This window comes from Strix aluco, chromosome 9 (genome assembly GCF_031877795.1).
Source record: "Strix aluco isolate bStrAlu1 chromosome 9, bStrAlu1.hap1, whole genome shotgun sequence".
Lineage (NCBI taxonomy): Eukaryota > Metazoa > Chordata > Aves > Strigiformes > Strigidae > Strix > Strix aluco.
Genome location: NC_133939.1, coordinates 16991281 through 17006152, shown reverse-complemented (window position 1 = coordinate 17006152; position 14872 = coordinate 16991281). Strand labels below are relative to the sequence as shown.

Sequence of the window (14872 nt, the reverse complement as noted above, 5' to 3'; positions counted from 1 at the left end):
CAACTGATTTGTGGACTCCCAGAAATATGAGCCTTGCAATTCTACTTACAGTAATGAAGAGGAAAAAAGTGCTAGGCAGAAAAACACATACACATTTTTGCCCTAAAAGAACAGAAAAAAGTGCCCAGACCATGATCTGACTAGATTTAGAGCCTTTCCAACACTCCAAACCAAGTCTACAAAAGCTGCTATTTGCTGTAAACTATCAAAGCTACTCCCCCACTGCTGAATCAGTGAAGATGCTGCATTAGTCTGGTTCCTAGCCTTATTTGTAGCAAAGCCTCATAGCAGAAAAGTGACAGTCATCCAGATCACAGAGGGACCATCTCCTACCCCTTTCTTTCTTCCTCTAGCTTCTTCTCACTCATGATGCCTCTCCTGCCAACTCAGTCAACAACAGAGCTGACACTCTGAGCTAGTAAGTCCTACTGAACTAAGCAGATTCACAAAAAGCAATGCAGGATGACAACATGTCTGGCAAAGCTCTACATAAGAACCCCGTAACATCCCTCACACTTCTTACGTTTGTGACTGTTCGTAAAAGCCACTGTTATACACACTATGCTTGAGCACAGCAAGGAAGTAAAGGGAGAAAAAGCAGGACAGAACTCAGAGTGGTCCTACTTAGATCTGCACATAAAATTTCTTTTAATACGGCTTGCTCTTTGCTTTCTGCCTTCAAACTGCCCTAAAGGGAGAGTTGTGCTGTGCCAAATTTTACCAAAGCACTGCAAGCCACAATCACGTAGAACAACAGCAGCAAGAATATAGGACTTAGGTCAGATGTGTCAAAAAGAGCATATACCACATAGCCAAGACGCAGTTAAGAGGGTAACCAGCAGCAAGAAGTGCCATCGAGAGTGTAAAACAGTGACAGCCAACTGGATTCATCTGCTCAATCTAATCTGCAGAAATCACTGACATGAAAGTAACACTTTCTCCCACTACTGCTGCTTCGAACCATTGCACTAGCTTCTCTCTACCATCAAAGTATCACTGTACATTTACTGTCCTCTTTACAGTTTTCATTATATGAGGTGTAGATATATACACCTCATATAATGGAGAGGAAATCCAACTCAACACTATTAACCTGCTTCCCTTTGTTTCCCTTCCCTTCTAAAAGCATGCATTTTCAAAAAAATGCCTGATAAAACAGTTTTAGGAAGCTAAGTTAATGCTAAAATCTTAATTTCAGCTAAAGCTGTTTGAACTGCATTCTCTGTATCTCACCACATTTTAAACTCTCAGTGGTATAAAAAAAAAATTTAAGTGCCCTGTATATTTGCAGCACTTTGGAGACACTTCAGTTGCTTTCCAGCAATTTGCTGGAAAATGAAAGAAAAGCAGTAGAGGACAAGGGAAGGGGGGAAAAAAATAGAAGAATGAACACATCCCTGTGGCTTTTAGGATACAAGACTAAACTCTTCAGAGGAGAAAATAAATCAGTGTTCAATCCAGGCAAAACTGAGCTTTCTGATGAAGTCTGACATGCTAAAAATCACCATTAGTCTTAAATCCTCTACATTTGTCTAAATCTGTCGTACTTCCAAAAAGAAAACTACACACAGATCAGAGGTGCTTCATCTTGTGCATTATAAAGGATAGGAAAAAATGTAGAAGTTATGGAAAAGGTAATCATTGTTTCAGTCCAGCAAAGAAAGATGTTCACAGTTTGTCACTGCTGCCCATCAGTTTGATTAAAAATGATAAAACAATCCAGCATTGACTCTGTTTTACAGCACTGGGTTTTGGCAAAGCTTACAAATTCCAAACAAAAAAATAAAGTGAGATAAAAATCTGCAGAAAAGGGATAATTATAAATACTTCATAAACAAGATATAAATATTTACAAGTATAAAATCAGAGGTATTTAATACCACTTAAACCATGACTTTGTAAATGCCATCAACAAGAAAAGCTTTAGCATTATTCTGTTATCAGATATAACTGGAGGTAAGCTATCAGTATCACGTTTCAGCTAGAAATACTTACATTGTGATAATTGATCATTTCCTGTAAGGTGTCAGAGAACTTTGTCAAGCTGGTCTGTAAAGAGAAAAACAAAGTGGTTTAAGGCCTACTAAATACACAGCATGAAAATAATGTTTCAGAGATTTACAGCTTTCAGTGAAGAACTTAGGAATTCATTTTCCTTAACATGATTATTAAACTAAAACCATTATACTAGAAGGAGGACATGGGGGTAATATCAAGTAAATCTATTAAAATTACAAGCAACAAAAATGTTACTGCCTATATATAAAGGACCAAACTGAAGCAAAGCAGGAAAAATTCAAATTAAGTTGACTTAACTCTGGGAAGTTCACTTAATTTAACACATGAATTTACAGTATTTAATATCACACTATTTCATATTTATTAATGTTTGATACTCTTAACTCCAAAAACCTGGTTAACATGTTGTAGTCATCAGTACACACAGATTTACTGTAGGAACTACTGCCTTACAGCTGATATGCTTAGCAACATCAATCTGTAGAATCGATGTCTCAAACACAGTTAGAAAACAACTATCCCCAATATATTTGGGTGACTGCCTATTGCTTACACAAGTGTAACAAAAAACCTACTTAGAATCAAATAATGTAAGTTTTACTAGCTTGCTATCGCACTGCATTTCTAGCAAGCAGATGTCCAGATAACAGTTTCAGTTGCACAGACTATACTAAAGTTCACACTAGCTGAAATAGATAATGCCTGTGAAGATGCATACATGCAACTGATGTTCTATTACATAATACACATTAAATATAGCTGATATACAGAGATGTGCACACAACTACACCTGCGTATTAGACAGTTTCATACCTCATTTCAAAATAACAGAGACAGGAAATACTAGGTGTTCCGAATTAGTCTAACAAGACATCAGTCTGAGGTTACACCACCAAAATGGGCTCTGTACATTTAAAAATTTAAATTTCTATGTATTAGAAAAAGCCAGTTGCAGGACCCAAGAGATCAACTCAGGGAATTTAGTTGCAGAGAACTGACACTTAGGATCTCATGACTAGAATCCCTTTACTTAGCGAAGTCACCAGGGCAGCTGTTCACTGCCTCAACCTGACTTTCTTCAATCCTTCAAAGATGACTATTCCTAACCTAATTACATATTTTCTGGAATCTGGAAAACCCTTGCCATTGCAGGTTAAACCTGAAACTAAGCAGCACAGACACTTGCAGTGCACCACAGTCAAAAAAAGCTCACTCTTAAGACATCTCAAAGGAGCAAAAATGCAAATAATAATATAAACTTCAACTACTTCTCCTGCCAACTGTTATATTTTACCCTTTCTAAACTATGCTCTTCTCCTTTCATTTGCACCTCTTAAAAGAGCTTACCTCAACCAATGCATCTTTACAGGAATATTGTGCAAGGTCTCGAACTCCATTCATGAACTGCTTGTTGGCTGTACAGAATGCTTTTCCAGTATCAATCATTGCAATACAAAGCTTCACCAGCTAAAAGAGGAAGAAAATGACAAGTGGAAGTTTTTTGTTTTGTTTTTTACACCACCGTATAAACATGAAACACACTAAGTTTAGTTAAGTCTAGGAAACAAAGATTTCAGAAGTTGAATTCTAAATTTACAGAGCCCTGCATTCTATGAAAAGCTTTCTATTGTACAGTGATAGCTATAAAAATACTACTCTAGGTCAACTGATATGCCCTTGAGAATGTTACTACTCTATAAAATTCTTTTAAATTATTTTTTGTTTGCTTTATTGTTAACTGAGATTTTGCACATATTTCAAGAGAGGGGGCTGTACGAGGGCCAAAAGTGCAGCAACTAAAACATAACTCATTAGAATCCAAGCAAATTAAGTGTTTTGTGGTTTCTAAGCCAAAAAAACCCCCAAAACAAATCCACACCAGTTTCATCTTGAAACACTCAGAACACAGCCAAGGAAAGCACAAGGCCATCTGCACAAAGCACAATTGAAGAGAGATGGTTACATCTCAGAAGGTGAAATCAATCATGTTTTCACTCATACAACAGACTACTCTTCCTCTGATGGGTTTCTATCCCTACCACTCAGTGCTTAGATCAGCACCTCAGCTATCATGGTACTGCAGAGTCTGATATGAAGGCTATCAGTATCATCCTTCTTTTTGAACCATTTATGCACTGAGCTATTAATGAAAGAAAGAATGATTAGTGTGATCACTAAGATGCTCTCGTGAGAGAAGGCATATTAAACCTGAGCTCCCCCACTCTAAACCAAACAGAGAATAAAATCAGAAGATTAAACCTTCGTCTCTGAACGATTTTTCAAGGACATTAGACAGATTTTCATGAAGAACAACACTGAAGTACTTGATCCTATGCTGGGGCAAGGAACCCACCCAAGTGACCTTCCTGACTGATTTATCCAGTAATTTTTATGTTGACTCAGATCCTCCTAGGCAAAGAAGAAATCTAAGCATCATCTCCCACATACCAATGAATGGCCAAGTTGATTGAACAATGGACAGAAAAATCACTATCAACATTACGCTTTTTTCGTTCACTTTTGCTTTGTTCACAATTCTTAACCCAGCATCCTTTCTTCCAGAGGGGAAAAAAATGCAGATAATTTAGCCTGAAGTCACAACTGTGGGACAATTAACTAAATTTAATATGAATAACTGAGCAGAAGTTACCAACCAAGTCTAAACAAATCACTACCCTCAGGCCATAGTTACTTCAGCTCACACAAGAAGCTTGACTTTCATCTTAAGCATTATACTAGACCACTTTACATGACAATTAAACTAATTAAATACCTTGTGTACTTGCTTTCTTGTCAGGGGAGAAAATGGTTTGGGGTATTTTTGTTTTAATTAGTACTAGGATACTGTCTCAGGACAGAGAGTAATACTACAATTATAGCTTTTACATGATAGAATGGTATATTTGGCACTGGCCTCCTGCAAGAGGGTGGGGACAAGGCCCTGAATAATGCCCCTTAAGGAATTTGAGAATTCTGTTCCCCAAAAATTACCTTTTTAGACTGGTGGAAAACACAAATTTCCAAGACAGATTTTTCAGATCCTTTAAATACTTACATGGTTTAATCTATCAACAGATTCATCACCCCTGCAGTAAAAACGTGTCTTATACCCACCAGTTTAACCAAAATTGACACCAAATCAAAATTAAGTATCTTAAATTTATTTTGAAAAAGCAAATGGTTACACATCATTAACTACAAAACTAGAAACATTATTACAAGAAGTAACAAAAAGTGTTCAGACTTAACACTACATTTGACACCGACTTTATTTATCTCTATCTTTCATCAGCCAACTCACAGCTCCAGGAACAAAAGTTCATATTCAAGAAGTAGCTAAGGAGGTGAATAAATGACATCTGCCTACCATATTAAATCACAGGCAAAAAATAATTTTAAACATTTAGCATAAAATGCTAAGGAAATGAGACTTTCTACTGATGTAAAACAAAAATAAGCCACCCTCAAAATACTAGCAAAGAAAGAATAAAAGCCTCCAAATACTACTGTTTAGGAGACCAATAAATGGATTGTGAGGCACTGAAAAGATGCTACATACAACCTTTTATATACATGCATAAAGCATGACAGAAAGCAGGATGAATTTTACAGTAGATGGTCCTCCAGATGAAAATAAAGGATATATATATACACCTATCCTGCTGTGACCATGCTGCAGACTACCAAAGACAGAAAGCACTGATTTAAAGACAAATCTCTAACACAAAGAGCATCCAGATGTCCTCACAGTACGCAGTTGTCATAAAACATAAGCTCTCAGTGCAGGGATGGCCAACCCTTGGCTTTTAACTCACATGAAAGCTGAATTACTTAGCATGCGGGCCCCACTGTGGGGCCGTCACATGAGTGTGAGGAGGCCACAGAGTCAGGAGGGAATTGCACAATCCAAACCCTCAGCTGGGGAGAACGAGAGCTCGCGCTGGCTGCTGCTGTTACTCAAGCTTGGGTCTCTGAGGCCCAGCTGCACGCTCCAGCCAGACCCATTCCCTCTGCAAGAGCAGAACGCTTGGTCAGCCACTGCCACTTCCCAGCTGTGAACTTTAAAACAAAACCTAAACACATCTTTTTATATTTTTCAGTACAGACGTTGTTGAATTAAAAAGCTTACCTTGTCAAGTTTCAGTTCCAGTTCTGTCACATCTCCTTCTACTTCTTCTAAAGCTGCCCTGCATGGTTAAAAAATGTTTTCCTGTAAAACTTTACACAAAAACACTCTGGGACTGGGAGGAAGGGGCAGGAACACGTTCATTTAACCCATTTATTTCCATCACTGTTTCACTTTAAAATCTATGCCATTTTATAGTTGAAATTTGAGAACCATAAGAATTGCAGAAAATTTGACAGTAAAAAGAAAAACTACATCAGTGATAAAACATATAGCTTAGTAATAAAGATCTGAGATGAAATTTTATTAATCCTAATGTTTGTCACATTGAAATAGGTTTCCTCTATTCTTGTATAGCCACTAGTCTATATGTTTGAAGGTAATAACAAAGGAAAGAAACTAAAAGTCTGAGTGAAATTTCTTAAGTAATTCTTTTGGTGACTCTCCTGGCTCAGACCTGCAAACCTACAGCTATTTAATGAATGACTTTGCAATGAGATTACAAAAAATAGAGCATTTGCCATGCGTCAACTGACTTAGCAGTAAGTTCAGATGGCACAGTTGTTTATATCATTTGCCTCTCATCTAGACTGGTTGCAACTCTCAAGTCAGCCAAATTTTACTTGCCAGTAAAAGTTGCTTTCACAAAGCATTTCTAAAGCATAACTTTTTGCTTGAGAGCTGATGTTTCCTTTGACACCTCCCTTCCCTGCTTATCACTATCCAAAAAAAATCAAGAGAAGACTGAGAAAGAACAGCACTTTGGTCAGAGAGTTCACGACCATTGCTGTTGCATCAGGTTATTGCCTTGAGAGCTTCACTGTACTAATTTCTGGCAACGAATGCTACACTGCAGAAATCTCTTCAGTGGGGCTGGGACTTCATATTACACAGAGGTTGGTAGGAACAGCTTTATTCCCATCCCTTGTTCCCATCACAGGATGCCTCATTCTTTCAGTCATTGCAGCATAACTGTTCACAGAGCCACACTGCTCACCAGTAGCGGTCCGCCTTGGGGAAAAAAAAAAGTAATAGGAAGTTCTCTGTAATGCTTTTTGGAAAATTGGATCAGATACATTTCAGATTTCACTCCTACAAAAAACGCTTCCTGGAAAAAGTGAGACAGGCAGGGAAGTACAATTTGGAGCAGGAATTTCTTAAGCCAGCTTTACCACTGAGGAGAGAGTACACAGAACCACAGCTTTACTGTCTCTTGCTAATTCTGTTCTAGTTCACATGAGTTCAAGCCAAGAACAAAAAAATAAAAAGACTGGATCAGGCCCCAAACTCAGGAAAAGCAGTTTTTACAAGAATAGTTCTGAAAAACACTGCCAATTGCCTGCAGTTCTCAAACATTGAGCATGACATTCCCAGCTTTTTGCAGATTTCACTAACACATAGTTGCATTCCAGTTTTTGTATCTAAAGGCATTCCCACAGTTATACCCTAGGTTTTATATCTAAGCACATTCTTGCACAGTTACAATTTGGCTTCTGCCTCTTCTATATACCTTCAGATCATGAAGCATTTCAAGCAACATCAATTTTACTTTTATTTTCTTCCATAAATGATTAACTTTCATTTAAGTTTCCAGAGTTAAATCTTGTTTCAGAGAGCATTACAGAGAAAAAAAACAAAGGAAGGAAAAGTATCTCAATATTTAGACTGCAATTCTGTGTTTGTTTGTTTATAATCACAGTGCAACCAATTTTTATTTGTTTCTTTGGCATTAACATAAAAGCATGATTAAGTAGCTTGTTTACAGAACTGCAGCGAGATCTGATAAGAATATTATTTTTTTTTTAGTACCGTTAACTAGCAAAGAGTTCTAGCTCCACAGGACTTAATGAGCTAAAAAGTTTAAGATTCAAGATTAAGAGAGACAAAGGCAGTTAGAGCAGGCAGAATGAAGACAACATCTGCTCAGTAATTAAAGCTGTATTCCAAGGGGAAAATTTTAAGACAGAATAAGCTCAACTGAAAGAGAAGTAACAACAGAATATCAAAAGACTGAAAAGATGAGGGGCAGATCAAGAAAGAAGTATAAAGCAAAGCAGAAAGATCTTCATGGAAGAAAGGAGACATACAGCCCCTCCACCACCTGATTCACTGTCAATCATCTTTGAATGACCACAGGCCCCTGAAGCACCAGGCCTGTTCTCTGGGCTATTTCTCACCACATGATGGAGGGAAGGCACATCTGGGCCCTACAGCTGAATATGGATCAAACAGCTGTTAGGTTCCAGTAAAAACCCATTTTGACTCCTTGTTTCTTTGCACAGAACTGGCTACTTTCACTGTTTCCATCATATAAAAACTAGTATAAAAGTTATTCTCATGCAAACATATTCACAGTATTAGACTAACACTGGATTACAACATAAGAACAACAGAGAGGATGCCCTCAGACTATCAGAATACAGATACGTACATCTAATAATGCATTAACACCATTTAGCCACAAAATATGTCTTCATACTGGGTTAGGGCATACACCAAGAACAGCTGATCTGAGCTGTGCTATGCTAATGCTATCCTTGGTTTTTTTAATTCAATACTTTTTGAAGTCACAGAATACAAAGGTGCATTTCTCTCTCTAAAACATCTGTGTCAGGAATTACTTCAAGTTCACAGAAAACTATCATAATTCCAAGTAAATTTCATGTCCACAGCCAAGACCCAATCTCCAGCTATAAACACAGGAAACGGTCATGAAAGAGCTGAGGACCAAATGCCAGACCTGACATGTACCAAAAATGTTGCTCCTTAGCGAGGTGGGAGCTGGGAGCAGGGTTTGCGTCAGGGTAATCTTAGCCAGAAGGCTCTGGCATTAGGAACAAGGATCAAATCTGCCTCAGTATATGAATCAGTCAAACATCTGTGGCTTCTCGAGATGTTCAAACATTGCATAGCAACGCACAAAACCAGAACAGCTGCTTAAGGGTGGAGGACAACTTTTATAAATGAGCAGTCTCCCGTACTCTTCATGCTCTGTAACAAGGACTCTCAGGAATGTGTTTCTCTTCTCTGCTGTTCCTCCTCTCCTCCACCTCCCCTTCTAAAACACTGTTCAGTTTGTTAGATAGGTCTTCCTGCACAGCCGCAGCTGCAGTGCAGGAGGAATATAGAAGATGATGGAAGAAAACTCAAGACCCGACATAGCAGCCCTTTTAAATTAGGATAATGTCACCAGTTACCTCGCCCAGCATACGACAAAGGAAAGCTGAACTCTCTGGTGCCCATCACAGCACTTCCCTTAAGTGACCAGTGAAAGGCTTGCTTCCAGGTTAAGGTTGAGTCCCAGGGACCAAAAGAAAGATGACAGCTAAACTCTCCTCTAGAAAGAGAATTGGTCACTCAGGCCACGAGCTGCAGACACGTGCTAAGGAAATAACTTACTCTGGACTAAACCACTACACACTGCCAAGCACCCTATGGCCACAGACAAGCATCTGCTTGGTGTGTTTACTCTTACAGTGTAAAAGGTGGCAATGGTCAATGCTTTTAAAGGCAGCTGTTCTTCAAATGGTATCTAACTGTCATCGAAGCCACATCCTGCCTTTAGTCTTTCACTCATTCATCGTGTTCTAGCCTGCATTTTTAGACTGTGTTCCTGAAAGTGAGGAGGCTGGAATCACTAGTCGTTATAAATTAGATGCTAACAAATAACAAATTGGGAGAAGTCAAAGATGCTACGGATAATTAACAATTAATTATTGTTAATTCTAGACTTAACACATCCCACTACATTCTAAAAAATAAAAGCCCATTAATAAAGTATTTTCCCTTAGTTTGTTTTTTGGTTGGTTGGGTTTTTTTTTTTTTGGGGGGGGGGGGGGGGGGGGGGGGGGGGGTTTTGTTTTAAACTTTTAATTGAGGGAAGTTTAAAACCTAAATCTTAGATTCACCTCTTGAATATACTTTCAGAATAGGAACAAGTACACAAAAACCAACTGCTATTCAGACTGGGACTTCTGAAGACATTCATGTATTTGGACTCATAAAATGGGAATAAAAGATTCTCACCATCACAATTTCAACAGCACTACTGTTAATGTCTTGTCTTCAAATCTTGGAAAGACACAGCTCTCCTACTTGCATGTATTCTATGCAGAACAGCCCCTTAATGCACAGCTTTGACTTCACTGTAGATGACATGTCCTTTCAACTAACATCCACTACAGTTCAACAGTATAAAGTTGACATGCAAGACTAGCCACAAATTATCAATAGCTAAATCAAAAGTATTTAAGTACATGTACTCAAGTATGACTACATTCACATTTTCTTTCACTTACTGTAGTATAATTTCATGAGACCAGCTGTGTATCAGAAGAGTAAATAAAGAAGCATTACCACGCTCCACCGCCAGCATAAACATTGAACACGAACCAACAAGCAAATGCTACTGTCATTAACTCCCCTTTGTCCTCTTCAATTGCATTTCATTTTAAACTTTAAGGACATTAGGAAAACTGAAAAGCATTTACAAAGATATGTACAGCTCACTAATTGCAAGGACCAGAGCTGGATAAAGCTGGTTCATAATTGGCTAAAGTAAAAGCAATTGATCATTTTAACTCTCGTGTTAAATACAACCCCAATACAGACACTAGCAGAGATTAGCTGCAAGCTATCTCTGCATCCCACAGTGCTATCACGGTTCTAGATGTATGTAAAAATCAAACCATATCAAAATTACCAAGCACTCATGCTTTATGTGAAACGAGAGTTGTTTCAACCTGTGCTGCCCTGATTCAGATGAAAAGGCCAGCAAGATAGTGGCTTTTAATCCTTCTGATCCCAATTATCAGACAAACAAAATGAGCAGTGGAGTTGCTTATGGACCACTCCTGCCAGTGATTGCATTCAGCATCCTCAGTGACTGAGGGAAGTAGCAGTGTATCAGTCACTAAGTTCCTTATTATATGAGAGATTTCAAAGCAAGGTAACTTCAAAACACCTGAAAGACAACTTGGAAAAAAGTACTACTGAATGTGAAAAATTGGAAATAGGATGAGATACAGAAGTGCAAGATAAGAATATGCACCTGATGATTTACGGGAATGTCTCCTCCTCTATGCCAGAGCCTCTCAGGTGACAGACAGCAAAAAGGCCAGTAGACATTAATCAGAGGATGGACTACAAGCTGTAAACATGACGTAAAGGCACATTAAAACGCAGGTATACCACATAAGATACCATACTTGCTCAGTGAATTGGTTGGATCACTCGCTCTCTCTCTCCACACATACAGCAGTTGCACCTTGGTATCACGCTTCAGATGCTAAGCAACCACTTACAAATTAGTTTAGAAACAGTCACAGACTAACTGCTGAGGGGAACACACACAACACCATGACTAATGCCACTGTACAGAGAAATATAATTTTGACAGCAAAGTCCTCCAATAGAAATCTGTTGTGAACTTCACAGACAAAATAGCAATACTGTACCAAACAAGTAAACAGTCAATTCTACGGGAGACACACATCACGCCTCCACACCTCGTCTGCCCTCTCTGCTAAAAAAACCCAAGGATCAACACACATTTCACCTACAAGAGGCTGTAACATAACACAGCTATGGCAAAAACACTGAAAAGGGAATAGTTTGATGATGCTGTTCCACTCAAAGCAAGTTATAACTACTTTATAACCAATACTCCTGATCCTCTCCACTTGGAATGAGAATGGAAGTAACACAACCCCTCTTGGCAACCTGTTCCCATGCTTAACCCTCAGTGCATGTCATTTGTATTGCTGCATCTTTCAATCATCATCTCTTTCTACTGTGCACCTAAAAACAAAACCCCACACCTATACTTATTACTTGAACTCTATAATCTACTGGGTAACTGAAGACACCAATTAGATCCTCCATGAGCCTTCTTAGCCTAAAGAAGGCCACAGCCCTCATCCCCTCCTTGAACTCCATGTACTCCATTCCAGTTTCCTTTAGCAGCACGTCCTTCATTCTGGTATTATTTTTCTTTTACCATCAGGGCCCCAAATTGGCCATAACACTCCAGACTGAGCCTCATGACAGCTAAATACAGGGTAATCATCTCTTCCCTCAACTTGCCAGCTATGCCCTTGCTAATGCAGCCTGATACACTGCCAGTTCCCACTGCTGCACAGGCACACTGCTGGCCCATGGTCCATTTGCTGTTCACCAGGACGCAAAGGTCCCTGTCTGCCAGCACAGCTGCACGGGGCTGTTCCTTTTCAGAGGAAGTCTTCACATTTGTCTTTGTTAAACTTCAAGAGCTTTCTACCAGTGCTTTCTTCTACCTTGCTGAGGTCCTTCTGAATGGCAGACCTACCCTCCCCAGCATATCAACTGTTCCTTCCAATGACTGTGTATTTCATTTGATTTCCTTCATCTATAGTTAGATATGAAAAGGTATCTAAAGGCATCTTAACCAACATGCTAACAAGTAATACATTTGGTACATACATAATGGCATCAGACAACCACAGATTAAAAAAGAAACATGACATATCAGTGGATAAAGAAGTCATGTACTGAACAGTAAGGCCTAATAACCTTGGATAACAGCACAAATACATACAAAAAGAGTTTTATAACTTTGAGATGTGTCATAGCCATTAATATGGTCTGAAGAAAGAAGGCTCTTGCAGCCTGTCACAGAGCCCATTGAAGTCCTGGTTTGGCACCACAGAAATTTTTCCCTGCTGGCACAGAGCTCCTCCATGCCGAGGAACAGATGAAGAATGCTCTCTGACATGCTGAGATAAACTTCCTCAGTCATGCTAGTACTCCTTACGTTATTAATTCTTCAGTCATTGCCACAAAACATTATATCAATAGCTTAGAAAAGCTTCACAACGTGAACAGCAGAACGTTGAATCAAAAATGTGACATTCCCTTCACCCCCACTCCAAAATCCTAGAAATTTTCTATGAGCTTGGTGGATTGAAATATGGAAATGCATTTCCTGAACTGAAGATTATCATGTTGATGAATAAGCCAAGTTTTCTCAGGTCCATAGCAAGCACTATCCACATTTCTAATTTCCCCAGAGAAAATAAACAAGTTCTCCATATTAGAAGAGCCATCCTTCTATTCTTCTCAAGTCAGACTTCTCTTCTTATAAAATAATCGAATTAAATAAGAAAAGGGTATTTACTGAATTCACTTATTCATTAAAGCAGAAGTCTGACTTTAAAAACTGGTACCTACAAGCAACTTCACCTACAAAGTTTAGTTCATCCTCAGTAATTCATATGGTCTTTGATATAACAAACAAAGAAACCGGACAGATCCCTTTAAGACACATGCTGCACTTGATTTGTTCTTTACTGCGGGACTACACATGGCTCAAAAGATAATGAACATTATAAACAACTCTGTCTTCAAAAAGGAAGAAGTTCTATTGCACTTAATAAACATGGCTGAAAGTCAAACTGATTATCACTAAACTTGAAGCAGCATTTAATGTATCATACAGAGTCTGTAAGGACATCTGTGCTACCTGCTGGCCCTAAATTCTCAAGTTTTTTCTCTCATAACTCTTTTGCAGTAAATTGCCAGAAATGCCCAACAGCGTTCTTTTCTCAACAGTTTTGCCTAATATTTTTTCCCTAAGCCTTTTTACCCCAGGAGAGCCTGATAGTTAGTAAGCCTAAGCAGGAAATTAGCAACCCTTTTCTTCCACTAAGATTCTGATAAGCAGGATTTTCTTCATCTTTCAATTTAAGTTTTTTGTTCATTATGGGACAGCTGTTAACAAGATGGGGACACAATGGTGACCATGACAGCTTCACAGACAAGAAGTTGATTACATTGCTAAACTCAGATAAGAATGCAACAACATCACAATACCTGTCCTGCACAACTTTGACTTGTAACTCCAACATCTCAAGAATGAGTCAAAAGCTTTTGAGGAGGACTTACTAACAGATAAAGAAGTAGGACTATAGTATCAAGATGTTGCAACAAAAAAGGGCAACAGAAACAAGCTCAAGAAACTGATGGTGCTGTGCAGAAACTTCTTGTTGCTGAAAACTTGCAAACATCACAGGGCTGCTTTAATCTTTTAAATCTCAGCAACTACCCAGGAGTTTGAACACAGAACTAGCAGAAGGAACGAAGGATTTCAACATTTGAAAACTCAAATATGTAGTAAGGTCAGGAAGTGGAACCATAAATATAACCATCAAGCAACCAACTGGAAAGGATAGGACATCCCTCCATCTAAACATTACGCCCTAACTATTAGCTTCAAGATCTAGAGTTCCTAGTCAGATGCTAAGGAGTCATGACAGCTTTTCTTTTAAAAGCTGTAAGTAATAACAATCAGAGGAAGAATGGAGAAATTAATCCCTGATTTGAAGAGATACCCCTTATGCACCTCAAACGCAGCCAATAGATCAGACAGGGCACCAGTGGCTGAAAAACAGAAAAAGTAAATATCACTAGATTCCCCCAGTATAGGATTCGCAGTATCGTTATGTTCAGAACTGATACACTAAGACTTAACCACCTGCACAGAAAACCTCCTATAAATTAGAGGCAACTGGAGAACAGAGTACTCTAATCAAAGGGCATTTTTTACAGGTATCATGAGTCTTGTGTTTGCTTTGATTTCAGAAAAATAAGGCAGTATCTGTACTGTTGTGTCCAAACCACCATAAGATGGCAAAGCGTTTGTAACAAGAGCTCACCCATGCCTCAGAAGAGCTAAGGACCATTAACTCTCTA

The 14872-nt window shown here is 38.7% G+C and overlaps 1 protein-coding gene across 4 annotated transcripts in view; it reads right to left on the bottom strand.

Annotated features, from left to right (window-relative positions):
* The window catches only part of ACAP2 (ArfGAP with coiled-coil, ankyrin repeat and PH domains 2), a 67567-nt gene that overhangs the window by 42055 nt on the left and 10640 nt on the right, over positions 1-14872 (bottom strand). For all 4 annotated transcript variants that reach the window (XM_074833906.1, XM_074833908.1, XM_074833907.1 and 1 more), the window contains exons 2-4: positions 6149-6206; positions 3367-3486; positions 1996-2049 (exon numbers count right to left, since the gene is read on the bottom strand). In XM_074833906.1, coding sequence (XP_074690007.1) covers positions 1996-2049; positions 3367-3486; positions 6149-6206 — 232 coding nt within the window. The remainder of the gene's footprint in view (positions 1-1995; positions 2050-3366; positions 3487-6148; positions 6207-14872) is intronic.